The sequence below is a fragment of the Ornithodoros turicata genome, chromosome 1 (genome assembly GCF_037126465.1).
Source record: "Ornithodoros turicata isolate Travis chromosome 1, ASM3712646v1, whole genome shotgun sequence".
NCBI lineage: Eukaryota > Metazoa > Arthropoda > Arachnida > Ixodida > Argasidae > Ornithodoros > Ornithodoros turicata.
The window spans coordinates 199,870,761-199,892,263 of record NC_088201.1 but is presented as its reverse complement, the minus strand read 5'-3'; the positions used below and the strand labels follow the sequence as shown (position 1 = coordinate 199,892,263).

Sequence of the window (21,503 nt, the reverse complement as noted above, 5' to 3'; positions counted from 1 at the left end):
GAACGAAAAAGAGAGCGCACGGCCTCCGTTTACTTTTATACTCTGTATGAGCCGCTAGCAATAAGTGGCGCTACCTTCTGTACACATTAACCACAATGCAGCGCTGCATGTAAGTAACACCATCAAGAATATAACAGTCCTCCCCCCTCAGACAATACTTAATCAGAAAAAAATGGATACAACCAACAGTTACAAGATATTAACGAAACACATCCATACTAAGCGTCAGCAAACAATGCATCGGACGCACTTCACTGCGGAGAGTACCTTTGCACAGGCTTCACAGTTCTTTTGCTACGCCGCAGTGGGGTTTTGCTCTCAACCGAACTGTCCACGGTACCGTTACCTCCTGCGGGGCGATCTAACTGCTGGGCAAAAGACTGACCCACATCCGCTGCTGTGGTTCCCTCGTTGACAGGTGTCTCTGCTACAACAGCTGGCTGAGGCTCAACTCGTGGTGGTACAACCTCTCCCATAGCAGGAACCCTCGGCCTTAGATGGTCATTGTGTCGATGCCACGTGGAGCCATCTTCAACAGTGACAGCCGCTGAAGAATTGCTCAAGGTTCCGACAACACGAGCAGGAACCCATGCTGCTCCCCGACGGAAATCCCTGGCAAACACGTCGTCACTAGCTTCAAAAGGTGGACCACGACGGCAACCCTCATCGGCGTGCAGCTTCTGCTTTAGTTGCTTGAAGTGTACTGAAGAATGAAGACTTGGCCGCAGCACATCCAATGGAGTCTTAAACATTCTACCAGTGAGCAACTCACACGGTGCCCTCCCTGTAACTTCATGTGGTGTTGTTCTATATTGAAACAGAAACCTGGCGATTTGAGTATTGAAACACCCTGGTGCACTTTTCTTCAATTTGTTTTTAACAGTTGCACTACACGTTTAGCAGCACCATTTGATGCTGGGTGATAGGGGGGTACTAACATTCTACGAATGCCGCTACGTGTTAAAAAGTCTAAATACTGCGCACTAGCGAACGCAGGTCCATTGTCAGACACAATCAAATCCGGGAGTCCGTGCTGTGCAAAAACCAACCGTAAGACATCAATGGTGGATTCTGCAGATGTAGACTTGACGGGGAACACCTCGACCCACTTTGAGTATGCATCAACAATGACTAAAAACGTATGACCCAAAAACGGTCCACCAAAATCGACATGGAGCCTTGACCAAGGCCTTTGAGGGAATGGCCATGGTGTCTGCTGAGCAGGTCTTGGTGTCCTTTGCAGAGATTGACAAATAGAACAAGCCTTGACATTACCCATGATGTCATTGTCGATCCCTGGCCACCAAACATGGCTCCTGGCGATCTTCTTGCTCTTCTCAATGCCTGGATGTCCGGCATGCAGCATCTTGAGCACTCTGGACTGCAATGCCTTAGGAATAACTGCTCTTGCTCCCCAAAGCACACAACCTTCATGAAGACTCAACTCAGCACTTCTTGCACTGTAGGGATACCCCTCAGGTCCCAGTGAAATAACTTCACCTCTTGAGAGAGCAAGGAAGACTTGACTAAGCACATGATCATTCTTCGTGGCCCGAGCTACAATGGTTGGCGTCAGAAGATCTGAATAGGCTTGCTCAAGCATGAAGACTTCAGCTGGAACAGTTGGCTGTTCCTGACAAGCAGGAAGTGGCAGTCTACTCAATGCGTCAGCATGAAGAAGATCCCTTCCAGGTTTATACAAAAGTTCGTACTGATATGTGGAAAGTTTGAGTGCCCACCTCACGAGCCGAGGAGATGCTTGAACTGGTATCGGCTTGTTGGCACCTAACAATCCCAAAAGTGGCTTATGATCAGTATATGCTCTAAAGAACATTCCCCACAGGTACTGGTGAAAACGTTCTGTACCGAACACCAAGGCTAGTGCCTCCTTATCAAGCTGACTGTATCGTTGCTCTGCCTCAGACAAGCTTCGGGAGGCAAAAGCGATAGGACGCTCTCTGCCATAAGCTTCTTTTTGAGATATGACAGCCCCAACACCATAAGGAGATGCGTCACAGCTAAGGTACAGCGGCTTGGCAGGATCAAAATGCGCAAGGATGGGCGCAGATAACATGAGACGCTTGCTTTCGTTGAAGGCATCTTCTTGGGCTCTGCCCCACTCCCATCTTTTCCCAGCTGTGAGGAGTAGATACAATGGGCGAAGGCAAGACGATAAGTTGGGCAAAAATCTTCTATAGAAGTTTATCAGGCCCAGATAACTTTGAAGCTCTTTAACATCACGCGGAGCTGGTGCCTTGGAAATGGCTTCCACCTTGCTCTTATCTGGAGACAGTCACTCTTTGCTGATGATGTGCCCTAGATAATTCACCTCTGGCACAAAAAATGACACTTGTCGAATTTCAACTTTAGTCCAACATCCCGAAGTCGAGCAAGAACACAATGCAAATTCCTCATGTGCTCAGTGTCATTGCGTCCCGTAACAAGTATGTCATCAAAGTACACAGCTACATGTGGAAGACCACGAAACAAGTTCTCCATTTCACGTTGAAATATTGCTGGCGCAGAGGAAACTCCGAAAGGTAATCTGGTGTATTGGAACAAACCAATATGCGTCGAAATGGTAACATACCTCCTGGACTCCTCGGCAAGGATCACTTGTTGGTATGCATCCCTTAAGTCCAACTTGGTAAACTTCTCACCTCCTGAAAGTATATTCCACAGGTCTTCAATCCGTGGAATTGGATACTTCTCAAGTTGTGTCACTGGATTTACGGTAACTTTAAAGTCTCCACACACTCTCACGCGACCATCCTTCTTTGGTACAGGGACAATAGGAGCCGCCCACTCTGATGACTTCACAGGGGCCAGCACTCCATCCCGCTGCAATCTTTGAAGTTCTTCGGCGACTCCCTCCTTCAAGGCGAATGCCAGTGGTCGTGGTTTAAAGAACTTTGGCAACGAGCACTCAAGAACATGAATTGTGGCTGCTGGACCTTTATACTGCCCCAGACCATTACTGAATAGCTCAGAATATTCGTGGATGAGACTCTTCACATCAGAAAGCGAACACTTGTTCACTTGGACATCTGCGATGCCAATTCCCAGCTGCTGAATCCAATTGCGTCCCAGCAATGTAGGAGAACGATCCCCGGTGAGAAATAAAGGAAGAACTGCTGATTTGTCACAGAACTGTACACAAACATTGGCTTGTCCTTGCACCTGGCTCAGCTCGCCAGTGTAACTTCGCAACAAAACTTTCGACGGATTGACAGTTACATCCGGTAAAAGTTCCTGGAAGGTGTTCTTGGACATCACGGACACACTCGCTCCCGTGTCCACTTCCATAGGCAGTGGCTTGTCACAGACGTTGACCACAACGGTGAACGGTGGTGGTGGCGACAACGCGTCGTCAGACAGATGCCACATGTCAAACACTTCCGACGATGTCTCAACATCCTCATCTTCCCCAACTGCGTTCACGGGAAACGGGCGTTGACCAAAGGTCTTAACCTTTTTCACACGTAGACCCTTCGGAGATGATCTTCGGCCTGCTGGCTCTTGGAAATGCTTGTGGGCAGAAGTGTTCTTCTTTTGCTTTGAATGACACACCCGCGCCAGATGCCCCCGTTTGCGACAGAAATTGCAAATGCTACTAGCGTATTTGCACTGATTTGCCAGCTGTCCATCACCACAACGAAAACAGGTGACTTCACCAACGGACACGACACGATGCGTCGGAAACGAACTACTTGTACTCGCTTGACAAATTTCTCCGGCGTCACTCTTCGCCGCTTCCATGGCCAAAGCAGTCTGCACTGCACTTTTGAACGTGAGGCTGGGTTGCTGGGCTTGATTATCAATTCCGCAAACAACACGGTCTCTCAACATGTTCTCAAGTTCGCTGCCGAAACTGCAATGTTCGGAAAGGCTCTTCAATGCCGCAACAAAGTCACTAACGGACTCGCCTTTCGTTCGAACTCGTGAATTGAAGCGAAACCTCTGGACAACCTCGGATGGCTTCGGACAATAGTGTTTCCCAAGAACTTCCAGTACCTCGTCCAGCGACTTGTCCTGTGGCGCTGCCGGCTTGAGTAGGTCGCGAAGCAATGAATAAGTTTTCTGACCACAGCTGCTGAAGAAAATTGCCCTTTTCTTATCATTTCCAACGTCGTTTGCCTCGAAAAACGCCTGCAGTCGTTCAACGTAGGACGGCCACTCGTCTCCCCCTCTTCGAAGGGCTCGATTCTTCCAAACGTAGGCATGCTCACCAGAGCTCCCGCAATTGAATTTGAAGATTTGGAAGGTGAACTTGAAGACCGAAGACTAGAAGTTGCTGTAGTTTTCTCCCCGTCGCCAATATGTTATGATTGAGAGGCTGGATAGCCCGACGTCGCACGAAGTTGTCGTACCCACATTGTCAACATGGGAAGCGAGAAACGCCCCCCCATCCTGGCGCTATCGCATAGATAGGAAACACATGTCTTCTTCGAGGCTCGGGCAAGAACGAAAAAGAGAGCGCACGGCCTCCGTTTATTTTTATACTCTGTATGAGCCGCTAGCAATAAGTGGCGCTACCTTCTGTACACATTAACCACAATGCAGCGCTGCATGTAAGTAACACCATCAAGAATATAACAAATACCATCAGTCAGGGGCAGTTGTCTCGTTATATTGCGAGAGAGTACTCAGTACTGGACAGATATAAACACACGGAATAAAACAAACTGCCTAGTGCAGTGAGTGGAAAGTTTATTCCACTTCTTATTGGCAGAATATTAACACAATTTTTTCTACAAGATTTCTCAGGTCAGAGCACTTTATAGGATATACAAATTGCCAATTATGTGTGTTATGTGTATGTATATCACCACACTTAAATGTATTTACCTGCTGTAATATACCCCACACCAAGCTAAAAATGGGGCATATTGTCTTCAGTTGAAAAGTCAATGCAGGAGAGCATGCATGGCTGTAAAGTGTTTCACCTGAACCATTACCCAAAATGTATGAAGTGGCAGTACACAACTATCACATAGAATGACCCATCTGTGGTGCTATGTGTAGAATCTATGCACACTTTTCTTTTGATGTTAACATTGCCTTGAGTTTGAGGGAAAGCACAGGATGAACACGGGACGAGACGAACACAAACACACGAATCAGCAATGAAGCTTTAATACACGAAGTGAAGGAGAGACGGGTAAAAAGAAAGTGTACACTTCGGCATTAACATCAAGTCAACACCAGCTAGCTTTCCTGCTCCTCCTGTGTTCATCACACTTTTGTTGGTGCCCAAATGCCTTAACAGCTGTTTTTGCATGCCTGTCATGAGAACTAGCAAGAAATCCTCATCTTGCAACAAGTCAGTATTTCCTCGTTGAAAGACAGTAGGATCATCCTTCTTGCCTTTGTGTGTGAGGGAAAGCACTGGACTGTTTGTTTGGGCTCTGATAGAACTGACCAACAAGGCAACACTGGATTGGTTGTCGTCGTGTTTCCTCTCACTGTAACATATATTATAGTCCCTCATGGTGATGTACAGGTACTGCCTTGTAGTGAGGTGAATTGGATCCTTTGAAACGTGCCATCCAGCACACCCCGAATACTGAGCTGCATAGTACTCTGAGTGCAATACCGTCACGTAATTTCCCTAACATAAACAAATAGTTTCTGGAAGGTAAAAAAGGTCATTCCAGTACAACATAGTGTTTTACAAGTGCCTGTACGCCCGCAGCACCATCGTTGCCATCGCGGCTTCTCCCGTACCTGTCTTTCTTTCTTTTTTTAAGGAGTAGCAAGCTGGCACTTGCCTGTCTGACACCTCCTTTTGTGTGAATAAACATATATCCCCCCTGCACAGGCTGCCTCTATAACATCTTCCTCTGTTTTTGTAAGTGGGGTGTAGGACAGCCCCAAAATCATGTGCATAATAGGAAGCTTGGAAGACAAACGAGACCTTGCCAGTTTGGAACATTGCAGACATATCAGCAAGGCAGGTGTCCCCACGCCTGACGGAACCTTGTGATTTGATGGACCTTTTCCTTTGATGTGGCCTCTATATAAAAGCATCCAATCAGTTACAAATATAATAACACTTTAAACCTCCATCTTTCAATCGTTTTACCCCTGTGCCTTTAGTAAAATGACTCTTGGCTGCATCCTGCATTTCTTCTCTCCATGGCTGAAAATATGAAATCAGTAAAAATAAGCAATGTCCTCAGTTTCAACACAATCCTCATGTGTTTGGTAATTTTGTTGCTCCAGTTCAGAATAGAAAGATAATTCTGAGTAAAAACACAAATACAAAATAATAGGAATCATTAAGCACAACGAAAGATTACTGATAATTGCCGAAACCACGATATTTCTTACTCATATACCGACTTCGGTGTTAAGATGGAACAGGTGACAATTAGACAGTCCGATTACACAGATTTTACGAACACGTCACCAGAATTAGTCCAACTTGGCACTATGGGTGTACATTACGCACCAGTCTACCGGTTTATGCCACTGAATCATTTGCTACAACACATGCAAAATAAGAGCGTTGAACGCGAATGGTGTGTAGCATGAGACGTACTTACCAGCTTCAGAATTGCACTCGTGTGTCTTGGAAGTTATGTACATACACCTGGTACTGCTGCTGCCTGAACTGAGAGGGTGCAGCTGAGAAAAAGTGGACTGGCACATGTAGCATCTGTAGTAACAGAGCGGCCCATTTTACAATTTTGTGCAGACGCCCTCACCTTTTAAACCGCGAGCATGAAACTCGCAGGCGTTGCTGAAACGTTCCCTCACCTTGTTGAACATCGACGGACGAGCGGGACATCCAGCGAGGAACTTGAACGGAATATTTGGCAAAGTTGCTTCACCGCTACCACAAACCACAAATCTCATCCTTCATCCTCAAGCAAACAAACCGCTGTGTGCTAGCGCATGCGCAGACGAAGCGAGCAGACGGCACGGCGGCGGCAAAGAGAGACACGTGACATCACTTCTAGCGCATGCGCAGCGCAATTGATTTTCCTCTCCCGAAGGCCAAGTGTCAAAACAAGAAATACGCTGTTTACAAACGCAGAAACGATGCGACCTCCGCCTTATCCGGGTAGAAGAGCGGTCTATCTAGCGAACAGACCAGCTCTTACATCAATTAGCTTCATCGCTCCAAAGCACGTGGATTGCATGTCGCTCTTTCTGCGTCAGAAAAGTGCTTAGGTCATGTGTTTCGGTTCATTTGCATAGCGAAATTCAGCGATGGAATCCAAAGGCAAGTGCACATCTTTTTTTCTCTCAACATAAAACTACTTTCGACGACGAATACATCCCATTCTGTTATCTCGCCTTTGCTCAAAGCCCCCTAATTAAAGAGTCAATAAATCTTAGGTAATTAGTGATTATATAGTTGCATGATTCTCTGCCTTCTTTTCTGTTTTCTTCGAGCGAATGTTCGCCTGGCCATATAACTCAACTGGAAAACCAGCGTCTATTTTGCTCCTCTGAAACGGATAAAAACGAACACCCTATATGTTTGCACGAAACAAACAGTCAACATAATTACCAGAAGAATAATCACAACACCAAGCTCTTTATCAAAACCACTAAGGGACTTCGGTGAATATCACTTTTGGAAGGCCTCAGAATGGAAAGCTTGGTTTGTTTCGAAGTTATCTCATGTATATTGGGTATCCTTACTGAAAACTTACATCAGGTCGCTGATTCAACATAACCTGTTGCGCGAGGAAGCAGAAAAGGCTGAAATATGCTAGAAAATTATCAAGCGAAAGGAGCAATAACTTGAAAGATTTATTGTAAGAATGTGAGACAGTCTGGCTGCAAACGAAGACAGGGTCTATTGGAAACTCGTTTAACAGCAAGAAAGGAAGGTGCATGAACATAGCTAAAACAATGAAAACACCCGTTTGCGTCATTAATTTATGATCCAAGTGCAGAAAGTTGATCCAGACTAGCTGCTATGATAAAAGATGTACTGTAAATATTCAGATGACATGCAGCAACGGTGACAACACTATAAGGAGATAATGTGTCACACAATTTGAGGCAAAGTCTGATGCATGCATATGTGAAATCATGAAAGTCACATGTCAGCAGCACTTCCTCCTTTAATTGTCCGACAAAGTCCGTCCGTCCAGTGCAAGCGGGATGATGGCACATCATAAAGCAAGTTCAGATAACCGTGGATAAATATCGGTTCACTAGTACACCTCTTGGCTCCCATTTGGGACCTTAGGATCAAGCTTCCGATACACGGCGCTTACCTTTGTCGTAACAGATCTCGTGCACTGGTTAAGGAACAAAATGCATGACGGAGCACCTCACTACACAAATGCAAAGACGTTCACATTTTTATACGGTCGGAGGTGTTGAAAGGCATCTAATTTACCGGACTGCGTCTTCGATCCAACACCCGGAAAGACGTCTGCAAGTTCTAAACCATGGAGGTAAGAAACTAAGGAGATTCCCTAAACGCCTTTCCCAATGGCAGCGGGCGTTCTGTGACCTGCGCATGTCATTGTGGTTAGTTGCCCACACAAGTGACCCATAAACGTCACAGCAAGACATAATAAAACATGGCGTCCTCCATGCCCGCGGCGTATCTTACCTGAATACAGAGACCAGCTGCGGCCGAATAACTGTTTAACGGTTTTATAACATCTTTGGAGTTATCATACCCGTTGAAACGCAAAATAGGCAAGCTGTGTGTGGAAGGAATGGATCACTAAATCTCTAGAGGACGTACGTACCAGAGAGTCGAACCGAACCCGAACCCGAACCGAAAACAGTTATTAACCGTTATTTTTGGCCAAATCGGAACTGAATCGAACCGAAAGAGTCGACGCCATCTTGGAACTGAACCGGAACTAAACCGGTAAAAAGTACCTGTTTGCGGTTCAAATAACGGTTCACAAAGAATTAAGTGCGAAACTTTGGATACTGTGCATGAACACAAACTATTTTTTCGTATCTTTTCACCATTTATTAGCTTCGTAGACATCGTCTTTCTTGCCGAAAAAGTCGTGCCCTGCAACAATGATTTGGATCTTCTCGAGTCACGAAATAGCAACAGATAGTAACTGAAAACTGCCAGGACTACTAACGTCTAAGACATACACATAAATATATATATAAGAATTAAAGGTCAACAGGACATTAGGGACAGTTTTGGGTAGTAGTCATTAAGTGACATATTATAATAATATACTAGTCAGAGTCAACTATACACAGGGTGTCCTGGGGCTACATTTCAAGATCAGTCCGTTTGCAACAAAAACCTGCCAGTTTTTCTTTGACAGTTGTCACAGGCATCCTGTATACAGGGTGTCCCAGCTAAATGTGACCATATTTTTTTAAATATATTTATGACTTTTTCCGAGATGAAATCAATTGCAATAGAGCATATGCTGAAGTGCACTCCCTAGGAGGGCATTAGCAGACTCCTAAGGCAATGTCTTAATTGACTTTCGATAATTAACTTTTTAATTATAAAACCCACGAAGTTCTTCCAATGAGAACACCTGATCTCTTCGGTCACCAGATACCAAAGCCATTTCCAGAACAAAAATCCGTTCGATAGATCGTCCGCAAAAAATTCGTGAAGGCACATCTTTTTTTTCTTTATTTTGTTCATTGCGCATCTTCGAAGACGCATCTTTCCTTCACCCCCAACACGAGAGGATGAAAGAGCACACTATCGCCTCTTGCGTCCTGGAACAAGATTTAAAAAAAAAAAGAGAAAATGCAGCCGAAGATATGGGCAGTTGCGATAGAGTCACCCGATACATTTGTTTTTGTTTTGTTTACGCAAGTTAAAGCTCATCTTCGACGCATGAGGCGACACTGTGCTCTTTCACTCTCTCATACTGGGGCGAAGGAATGACGCGTCTACGAAGATGCGCAATGAACAAAATAAAGAAAAAAAATGGTGTTCCTTCACGAATTTTTCGCGGACGATCTATCGAACGGATTTTTGTTCTGAAAACGGCTTTGGTACCTGGTGACCGAAGAGATCAGATGTTCTCATTGGAACAACTTCGTCGCTTTTATAATTAAAAAGTTAAAGTTAATTAAGACATTGCCTTAGGAGTCTGCTAATGCCCTCCTAGGGAGTGCCCTTCAGCATATGCTATATTGCAATTTATTTCATCTCGGAAGAAGTGATATATATTTTTTAAAAATATGGTCACATTTAGCTGGGACACCCTGTATCAATGCCAATACGCGGGCCAACCGACGTATATGTCGTCAGCTGTGCGACCTTCGGCCCTTCAAATATTCTCCCCTACGTTTTTTTTTTCTTTTTCTTCTTCTCTTCTCTTGCACGTAATGCATTGCGAAAGCAAACTACCTGAGCTCAGCTCTAGCACGTATTCGTGTATACAACGCTGCAGCATAATTCCCAACGTGTGCGCGTGTGACCATACATAAGCCCCTTACATACATACATATTATACCCCCTAGCCACACTTAATGAAACGGTAACTAGCTAACAACCCCGCGACCTGAGCTACGTGCGGGGAAAGTCAACCCAAACCAGTAATTCATGGGTATGCTCTTCTTGTACCCGCTACTAATCTTGTCTTTCATGTCGCACAAACTCTTTCAAAATCCTGAACGACCACTGACGCCTTCCTGCCCACTTCAAACATTGTAACACACGGAAACTTCTTTTAACCTGCCCATTGTGCTTCATTCGCACTCGTCGTTCCTGAACCGGTTCGGGAACCCAACCGTTTGGAATGAACCGGTTTGAATTATTATAACTGCCTTCTGGACCTGAACTGCATCCGAACCCTTATCGCTGAACATAAACCCGAACCGGACCGTTAAACGTTTCGGTTCGACTCTCTGGTACGTACATCATCGTGACATTGCCTGGCTTCTCTTCTGTTTTGCAGTACGGTGTGCCGTGTGATGAGCTTTCATCGCACGTTAAAGAACCCTCAAGTGGGCAAAAGCAATCCACAGACCGACCGCTGTGGCGTCGCTCATGATCTCAGTTGTCTCGCGACGTAAACCCCCAATTATTATTATCTTCTGTTTTGCTCAACTTTTGCTGTGATTTATCACGCGGCAAATGTTGAAACATCCCATAACCTTCAAAGTATTCTGCAAATGGACTCCTTGAAGGTAAGAGGTTTGTTGAAGATGAGGTTTGCTAAACTTCCAAGACTCCGCGCAGACCGCCATAACGCCTAAACATGTGGGGATCACGTGACCGGGCAACTAGATGGGCGTGGTATTGCAAGGAGCGACCGCTGGAGGGGTCCCACGGCCCTCCGATCTTATAGCCCTCTCCTTAGTTTCTTACCTCCATGTTCAAAACATACTCTGAATTGATGCCGATGGCACTCGGTCGCATACGGTCGCATATGACGATGAGAGCATTATCGCATTATGGCTATAGTTTCGTTTTGACAGAGTGGCAAAGCTGAAGTGTCTCAAGGTAAAGCCAAGAGCTGTCGTATTGTACAATCTTTTTTTGCAGCCTGTACGCGGAGTTGTGTACATAACCTTGCACACGTTTCGGTCGTTATTTATTTCGTTATTTTATTGTTTATTAGTATTACAGTAATTATTTGTTATTTTATTATATTTGAACATAAATTAATATGTGCACATTGTGCAATCAATTTCGACATTTTTTTTCTTTATATAAGCCCAGATTATCTTCACAGCCATGACACTATCCGGCGTACTCGCTGGAACATCCCATTTCCTGCTCGAGTCCAGCATTGAAGCATCCGGGTTTTCGAAAGGAAGATGGATGGTTTCAGAATTGAAATCCAACCTGCACTTGCCCAGCATGGAAAGTTCCTCGGCAATTTTGGACCTCTCGGTGCCCTATTTCAGTGACCGCTACAAAGTACAAACATTTGTCTTTGATTATGCCGAGGAACTGTTTCAGAACCATTTGCTGCAAAGTTTCATCAGCACGGGCACTTAGGAAAGGTGTAGAACTCGAGACCGTTCACATCTTCAAAAATGCAACGGCAGTATTGCCTTCATCATCCACCGCTTAGAAGCGAATGATAGCCAAAGGGCTCATGTACCATTCCGCTACATATTATATTAAATGCCGGAGAGCAAACAACAAGATAGTTTGCCTGAACGGATGGTTATATGCCGAGATTCTTCGCATTAGCTTTCGTCACAACGGCCAGGAAAAAGTAAGTTCACTGACACCTTTGCAACACAACAGTCTTCGGAACACACGTAACAGTATGACACGTACGTAGTTTCGTGGTGAATAAGGGTACCTTCACCTGTAGTGTTGGCATGTAGATGTATGTGCATGGCACTAAATGAGCAGTTTGTGGTGACCAAGTTGCCAAACAAGATTGAATGTGAGTGATGACAACATTTGTGAAAAGCTTTTTCCTTTCTTAGTAAAATTTCTTTCACTATATGTATCATTCAAGCTCCTAATTGTATTAGTAGTACGACAATCTTGAGATAACCATTGACGTCTTTTCTAGCAGTTTCTTTTTTTCGTGTGATAACATAGGCTATAAACGGCAATCTTTCTTACACGATGTCATGTACCGTGTCTTTGAGATTTTGTTGATTGGAGTATACTTACAGCTGTCACATTCAAGTGTACATTATTTGTATATGTTGGGCAAACACATGTGCAAAACGATGCATGGATTCTCAAGTGAAGCATACTTCACTTGAGACACTCCTGCGTATTGATATATGCATACTCTTGGGGAAAAGATTATTCCCGTTCACTCTCGTGCATTGCGACAAATATGTAGATAGTTTGTGCCCATTGAAGTGTGTAGGAATTCAAGCTTGTTTCGCATAGAAGAAGATATTTTAAATTAGAATGACTGACTTCTGTATTCAAGGCTAACCAACTTTCTCTATCCCTCCAATGTGTCTTCCATCATCTTCATCCTTTCACGTATGCACGGAGCAGTCTTACCCGCACAACATGTTTGCTCAAATTTATTCATTTCAGACAGTGATCATGATCGTTCGATTTTAAACCACCTGCCCAATTCATTTTTCTTCGGTGAAGGGGATCTTCACTGTCCAATACGTCGGTACGGATTGTTTCAGTTGGAAATCATTGTTTCTCATTGGCACCCAACGGGTTAATTACTGTATTTGGTTCTTGATTTCCTGCGAATCTTCTTCACCACAACACCTGTTAGAGCGCTGAAAGAAGAAGCTAGCTTTCCCTCAGCACTTCGCATTACTTCAATGAGAAATGCCTGTGTTATTCACATGAAATGAATTGAGTGCCTCAGTTCTCATTGAAAATCATTGGTTCTCATTGGACTAATTAGCTCCTGGTTTCCTGGAAGACTCCTTCACCACACCATCTGTTGGGGCACTCAAACATAAGATCAGCTTTCCCGCAACACCTGTCATTGCTTCAATGAGAAATACATGCGTTATTCGCATTAAATGAATTGGGTGCCTCAGTTCTAATTGCAAATCATTGGTTCTCATTGGACAAATTAGCTCCTGGTTTCCTGGAAGACTCCTTCACCACAACATTTGTTGGGGCGCTCAAACATAAAGTCAGCTTTCCCGCAACATCTCTCATTGCTTTAATGAGAAATACCTGCTTTATTCACATAAATGAATTGGATGCATACATTCTCATTGAAACCCATTGAAATTGATGCGGCCGCTGAATGAGATCGAGGCTGCTTTTGCCAGCAGCGATATACAGGGTGTCCCAGAAAACGTGTCATTGAATTATAATTAAAAAACTACACCACCTAGAGTCATGCGGTCAACTGTATTTGTTCTTACTGGGTTTTCGCCACCTCCTCACTTGAATGTCGTGAAACGTAAGTTTAATTATGTAAATTTTTGCGAGCTTAAGTCGGAAATTTGCCTAGTAAAGGTCACTTTTTTACCCCACCAATGTGAAGAGCGTGTCTAATTTACTCAAATTAATGATAAGTGACAGGGATATTCAGGAGCTATCCCATCGGAAAAAATAGCCGAACATCATGCTCTACGGAGGTCGCACAGAATAGCGCACGATGAATTTTTCAGCGCAATCTGTGTCAGTCCGACGAAAGGAGGTTGGAAACCCAGCCCACCTCGGTATCGCAGAAAGAGATAACGCAGGCATGGCCTATCACGTCCGACTTTCGCTGGGATAATGCTTTCCCTCTCCAAATTTTAGGAACTGTTACTTTTTCTACTATCACTCTGTGGGCTGGCTTCGGAACCTCCTTTCGTCGGACTGCCAGCGATTGCGCTCAGAAAGACATCGCGCGTTATGGTCCGGTGCTCCGAAAAGCACGATATTCGGCGATTTTTTCCGATGGGATAGCTCGTGAATATCACTGTCAATTATCATGAATTTGAGTGAATTCGGCACGCTCTTCATATTGGTGGGGTAAAAAAGTGACCTTCCCTTGGCAAATTTCTGAGTTCAGTTCGCAAACATTTGCATAATTAAACTTTGGGTACATGACATTAACTTTACAAGGTGGCAAAAACCTAGTAAGAACAAATGCCGTTGACCGCATGATTCTAGGTGGCGTAGTTTTTTATGATAATTCAATGACACGTTTTCTGGGACACCCTGTATAGTTGTAATTAACACTGGGATCGCTCGTTTCGTTCGAAGGAAAATGTCAGTGGAAATACTCTATAAGGAAACAGCAGGTCAACTGAGAAACGCAATGTCCAATTGAAAGGGATATCTGTTCTCTAACGCTAAGTGCCTTCAAGTTACTGGAGATGCAGTTCAAGTTGATGGTGTCCGTCACCATTACGAGGTCTATGACTGCCGAAATGTCCGCTATCATTATTTTCGAATCTCTCACCTTTCCAACAAGGGAATGAACATACATAAAATATTAAGGTCTTATCACACAAATCAGTGACCTTCGAATCACTAGTTTATCTCTAAACATTTTATGAATGCAGCACCAGAGATTCAGTAAGCGATCGATATATTTTCTTCAATATACTTACCTGTTTGATGTCGATGGTGCCAGCCATTACAATAACTTTTCCGTTAATATTTTCGCAATTTTCTAGCCCGTGCTGTAAAGCTCGGCATGTGGCACCGGGCTTCAAAACTGAAGGTTCTGAAAAATGAATGTAACTGAGCACAGGTTTTCGTTCAATGCAAAAATACGGCTTCTACCGCATAAAAATAAGGCCTGAGATGGAAGCTGGAGATCGCACCTCACAGCAATGCTTATAGAGGTACAACCGGGCCTAGCACCTACCTCATTGCCTCTTCTTCCCCCCGTCGAATTCTAGTTTCTGTTGATCCTCCCTTTTGTGATCATAAAACTCGTGCCTCCTGCCCCCCCCCCCTCCCCCAGTCACGTACGCTGGCACCAGGGTAACGTGCATATTGAGAAGAGAAGGGAGAGCGGCTCACACTCTGGACCTCGGCAGTGTGCAATAGTTAGCTTGTGAACGTGACCACAACTTACGTAAATCGCTCCTCATTCGCTGAGTCATACGCTCCGCCAGTCGCAACATCATCGAATCACCCATGAACTGGTGGTCGTATATAACAGCCATCTGAAAGTCCTAGCACTAAGTCTACCTCCAGAATGAGATGATCGCAAAATGTCTTGCGGAAAACTCGTTGGGTGAACTCTTACCTCAGTACCTGAAGACATTCGAGCAGGTGGTACTTCACAGTACTGCTAGACAGTAGCACTTTCGATTTTTGCATGCGTTACCCAATACGCAAGTTGTCGCTCATGATGTGTCGCGCCAACGAGTGCTGCTGTGCCATCTATGAGGGTTTGGCAAATATTAGCAGTGCTCTCTCATGTTGCTTTGCCCTGTCCCTGATAATCCATGTACGGCGATTGTGGTGAGGGATAGCGAAGCGCAAAGCGGAGCGCTGAGAAAATGGGAGAGAGGAAGGCAGACGACGTTTCTTTTTTTTTAAAGGAAATATCACGTTAATAGTTGGAGGCAAGAAAACAGATTATGCAGCCCTACGACACATAATTATGCTTGGGAATAAATGCCTATCAGCCAATTGTGTTGCCATAGGATACCTAAGTTCCGCTTTATTGACGTGGTGACATTATTTTCTTTAATGTTATTTATTTATTTGAGTCTTGTATTTCTTTACTGCAGCGGCTACGCCAGAAATGTACAGGGGAGGCAGGCACAAAATTACCCAAGGATCACTTCTGTCATTCAGTCACTGAGGGCATCACGTGACAAGCTGAGGAAAAGTCTGTCTCGTGCTAGATGAACTACTTCCCCAGCACAACTAAGTACCTCGTCAAGAGCCCAGATAATTAAAGGTGCATCACGGAATATGTCAAAGGAGGTATAGGAAATTTTCAGGGGGTCAGTTGTACCTGCAAAGTTTTTCGCAAATGTGGCCGGCGGTGGCCTGAATACTTCTTACTTCTGGGGTTTAGCCCTAAAGTTGCACTTCGTGGGACTGATCGCTTATAGGTATGTAAATCAGTTTCTGGCTTTGCCAACTGAGCGTATCCTTCGTAGTTGGCTAAAGGATATGCACGTGGAGCCTGGAGTGCTGCCTGAAGTTCTCAACAGGCTAGAGCCCAAGCTTAATGACCTACGTACCACTGAAGGACCGTACATGTATGTTGATGTATGTTATATATATGTATGGCATGTATGAGATGTCTATCAAACAACATTTACACTATGATCGCGGTTCTGATGTGGTGCTTGGTTTTGTTGACAACTGCCAAGAGAGATATCCTCAGTTGGCATTTTTGTAAAGGTGGTTGTTTGTAACCAATGGTTCAAGCAACAGTACCTTAGCTAGAAATTTGGAAGTATCCCCCTCGCAGCCATATTTTCTTTCGAATTACAACAAGGTGTTTGACCCTCCGCACCTGATGAAGACAACCGGGAATCTCTTGCTCAAGTATGACCCTCTAAATGGTAGTGCTGAGAAAGGAGCAGTGGGCTCTCTTCAAACAGTTTTACGAGTAACTACACCCTCAAGGTACGCTTTACACCGAAACTCAGAGAACCATAACCCAACAGTGTTTAACCGCATGAAGGTCAAGTTTGCGACAGAAGTACTTAGTGACAACGTGTCAATAGGCACTGCGGTTCTCACAGTATATGCCACCTGCTGCTGCTGCAGCATCAGAGTTCTTGCAACATATGGATATTTTCTTTAATACTCTTAACACTTCTTCAACTGCTCAAAGCCAGGACAAAAAAAAAAACACAAAAAAAAACGAATGAGATATGTGATATCAGCATCTACTAACCATAAATAAATTTTGAAATCTTCCGCTGAGCTAATTTCTAAATAAAAATTATGGGTTGTGCTAGAGAGCCACCAACATGCAGTGAAAGGGCACAAGTAATAATAAATGCTGTGCTTGCCCTGTGGGATGACCTCCATGAGAATTCTGACTTTGAGCACTTGCTCACCAGTTGACTCAACCAACATCCATTAGAAAACATGTTTGGACAGTTTCGATAAATGCATGGAAGCATGAAACGCCTAATGCATTTAGGTTTGTTGCCGGTTTGAAGAATACGTTGACAAGTAAATTTGTGAATGCGACATATAGGGGCAACTGCGAGGATACCCAGCTGAACCTAATCCTCAATGAACTGAAACGCATGCCTTTTTCTGCTGTTGCATCTGTTCCATCAGAGGAATCAGAGCATCATCCTTCGCCTCCGAGTGAGACACCATAGTCCCCTGACACCGATCCTGCTGATCCCAATGTGCGGTTTGCATATGTAGGACACTTGCTTGAAGTGTTCCTTAAAATGTCCAACTGTAGCAACCACTCAAAGAGACACAGGGTTATCTTCGGGACCCTTCTGGTCCGTCTCTTTATTTGCGTGCTAATGAGCGAACCTGTCTCCCTTCAAGTGCCTTCTTTGAATATTATCAGAAACTTGAGCGGTATTTCAGTCAAATGTTGGTGACATATTGCATAAGAAAAACGTAAAGGCGAGCTTTCTGCAGATCTTAGGAGGTGACACCAGCTCCAAAGGCCCCATGTGTTTTCTATGGAACACGCTTCGTCCTTAATCTCGGTTAATATTCGACGAATTTTTAACCGACTTGTTTTGTACGATAGCATGTCCAATGGTGAATTTGAGCTTTATTGCCGATTTTTGATTTTCGCTCTTGACATTTTTCTAGGCGTTGTGAAAGCACGGGAAAAATTGTATGCAACTTTGAAGCGCTCTGGTTAAAAACCAAGAAGAAAAATAAAAAAATCCGTAGTGAAACCCGGATGCAGAATTCTTTCCGGAGTGTTTTGATACCATACTCATTGAAATCCGCTCACTCATTATCGAGATTAAGGGCAAAATGCAGAGGTACCTATTGCCGTGGGAGATGGTCCTGTCTTCCCCCTGCATGGTAGTGCCTTGCCGCGGATTAGAAGGGAGAAGTACCACTCCGCATGAGGAAGCCCTCGTATTCCAAACCCCTATCCTTCCTTCTCGTGGTGTGAGTCAGAAGGGACCAGAAGCCCATTGTAGGAGGCCCACTTGGTGCCTTCAAAGCGGATTAACTGATGGCCAAGGTCGATAATACCGGCCCTTGGCAGGCTTTCCGAAGTGAAAACGGGTAGCAGCCTTTTGGTCGGGGACGTCTACATCCACGAAGGAAACGAAAAGGGGCTCACATACTATATTATCAATTTTGTTTTTGGTAGCGGGAAAGATAAAATAAAGCAGATGAAAAACTGAAAACGTAAAAGATTATCTAGAGATTCCCGTAAATATTCCTATAATTCTTGCGTTGTCAGGAATACTTGTTCAACAAAAACCGATATATGTATGACATGTGGTACTGTCTCATAACAGAGATTCATGTCCACTTTTGTCGAGTGATTTCTTGTTATTTCTCGGCGGAAAGCAGTACGCGAACGTTTCACGAGTATTTATACAAATTAGAAGCGTATGTGTATGGCTCAAGATGAAAGTTTCGATGAAGGTTCAAGCATAAAATGATCAAATTCAAGATCAAGGTAGAACGGCAACAGAAGGTGGTTTTGTGACAAATCTACAAATAGTGTCACGTCAGGAAACGTGTCACGTGACTCTATAAGAAAATGACCATACGGGGAAATTTTGGATTAAAGGCTTTCTTCCGGCACATTAGTTTGCCACCTTCGAAAAAAAATATTTGTGTTCATCTTCTTTGTTTCTACTGACTTTCATTTCTTTTCTACGGTGTTCATATTAAACTGAAGTAAATTTGTTTTCTTGCATTGAACTTTGCCGCGTCGCGTGGCTGTCCTTTACACAGCGTTCCTTACGCAAAGGTTATAGCACAGAGGTGAACGCCACGTTCCCAGAACACCAAAAAGACTTTGATCTGTCTTGTTGTGTACAAGTCCATCCTTGAAGCAGCCCCACACGAGAAGCAAGTTGTACGGAAGATGGAAAGTCGAAACCATATTCTGCGTAATTATAGCGGCCGACTCAGGCTTATTGTTTTGACTAAGAAAACGGCGGGTGTCCCATCTACCGTGAAGAACCGACTGGGTAAGAACATTGCTTGTCTTACGGCTGATGTCTACAAATCTATGAGATTTAGCAACGAAGACACTCAGCACTCCCTTCGACAAAGGACTCAAAATGTGGTTGCGGGCATAAGGAATGGCCCATGTCTTGTCTTTGGTGACCATCAAAGTTGTGCAAATTACTTCTGCAATGGTCCAATGGACGGGGAGAAAAACCATGTGCACGACCTCCGTAAATGTGGACTCTTCAATGACATCCTTGCTGCAGCCAATCGTGTTGTAAACAGTGGGAGTAGCTTCATTCTCGATGTTGACAACAACGGCGCTGAACGTTTCAGTTCTGTTGTTGCTAAGTACATCGGCGGCAAGAGAATCAACCATACTCAGAAGTGTTCGTATGGAATCCGGGCATTAGGCGCTGTCGTCGCATTCAACTCTGGACACTATCACTGTTCTCTTCACAAGGCGATGTACAGCACCAGTCCAGGAAAGTTCACAAAGTGCATGCTGACGCACCGTGCCGCTGTACACGCTGCGAGGAAGAAACACCGTATCTCAGGGCAATCCCGTTACAAGCATTCCCTGTGTGATATGTTCGGGAGGTCACGTGGGCCTCATCCGGCTTATAAACCTAACGCATAGAAGCCAGACATGGAACAGAGTGAGTTACGGTTCACCCGTAAGAACTACAAAGCGGTGCTCCAGCTGTCACGAGCAGACGTAGAGAAGCTGCAGAATGACACCGCTGGACCCGCATCTCGGCCTTTCTGGATGCAAGAAAGAAGGAAAAGGCACACTGCATCTATGTTTTGGAAAGTGTGCAAAATGCTTCCTACGACTAGTTGCAAAAGCACTGTTCGTTCACTTCTGTACAGTGACGTCGCATCAAAATCCTTGAAATTCGGCCGTGACAATGAGCCGCTTGCAATTGCGAAGGTGGGTGAGAAGATGGGAATTACTGTGGAATCATGCAGTCTATTTGTTGATGAAGAGCACCCAATCCTTGCTGCAACATCTGATGGGTTGCATGTTTCTCCTTTTGGACGTCGGAGAACGCTGCAATACACAGACACTGTGCGCACGGCGTCACAGGAGAGGTTTTCCTTTCTGTGGGGTCTTTCAGTGCACACTGCTTCTCGCCTATTCTAATTAGTGTGCCTGAACAATAAAAAAAAAAAAAAACGATCAAACGACCGCTGCCCTTTCGATCAAACGGCGTTCGATGAAATGACTTTTGACCTAATGTCTCGCGTTCGATCAAGCGACGTTCGACCAAACGGCGTCCGATCAAATGTCCCACATTCTTCAAAATGAACTTCACCTCATAGCACTCTCCTATCCAACCACCATCTCGAATGATATCGTTATCTGGCCTGATTTGTTGAAAACGGGAGGCGTACGCCTTTTCTGTGACAATTATGACCAGCATAAGTGTCACAAAAAAGGCGTACGCCTCCCGTTTCCATCAAATAAGCCGGAGTTCCCTTTTCTGTGGGGTACACGTTCCTATGCTATGGGATGTTTATTACAAAAAGAATTGCTACTAATTAATACGCCCACACAAATAAGCTGCACTCAACACAGGTTCAGGCCAAAGGTCCCAAGGATGTGAAAACAAAAGAATTTTTGTGCTAACCCCAGTCGTTCCCAATCACTCAGCCGGAAGATTTGCGCACAGCACAAATATTTCAGGTGACTTTCACTGTGAATATAATTCAAACTCACTTGAGATGGCCTGGAGCTTTTTAGGAGTCAGGGCCGCCTTTGGTTCGCCATCATTTTTTACAAGTCGTGGACAGACAGCCCCAGTCACACTCCGGTTGACCAGGACTGACATGTCCCATAGATGCTTAGCCATATCTCTGCAAAACATCGCATCACTCTTGGACTTCAGTATCCATAAGAACTTCTCAGTTGACATGAAAATGCCATTCCCCAGGTGTATCTGCAAGAAAATGCAGCTTTTTCTCTTTACAGCGCTGCTGGTTGAGGAGCTAGATATATGAAACTGCGATAGGGAATTATGTGCACTGTGGGTCACGTCAAACCGAAAATATTCAATCATTTGCAGCCTTG

The 21,503-nt window shown here is 44.5% G+C and overlaps 1 protein-coding gene across 1 annotated transcript; it reads right to left on the bottom strand.

The window, feature by feature from the left end:
* Positions 1–865: 865 nt before the first annotated feature.
* LOC135393403 (uncharacterized protein K02A2.6-like) lies at positions 866–21,285 on the bottom strand. The gene is made up of 4 exons (XM_064623851.1): positions 21,153–21,285; positions 14,935–15,050; positions 2,591–4,206; positions 866–2,192 (listed from the first exon to the last, which is right to left on the bottom strand). The coding sequence occupies exons 1-4, from the start codon at positions 21,283–21,285 to the stop codon at positions 866–868; spliced, it is 3,192 nt and encodes a 1,063-aa protein (XP_064479921.1).
* Between the last annotated feature and the right edge of the window lie 218 nt (positions 21,286–21,503).

Excerpts from the sequence above, each read along its gene's own strand:
- LOC135393403 (XM_064623851.1), bottom strand. The coding sequence starts at position 21,285 with ATGGCTAAGCATCTATGGGACATGTCAGTCCTGGTCAACCGGAGTGTG. Across the intron at positions 15,051-21,152 it reads AAAGCTCCAGGCCATCTCAA|AACCTTCAGTTTTGAAGCCC; the intron begins GTGAGTTTGAAT and ends TTCATTTTTCAG. Across the intron at positions 4,207-14,934 it reads GCACCATCGACATCAAACAG|AATCGAGCCCTTCGAAGAGG; the intron begins GTAAGTATATTG and ends TACGTTTGGAAG.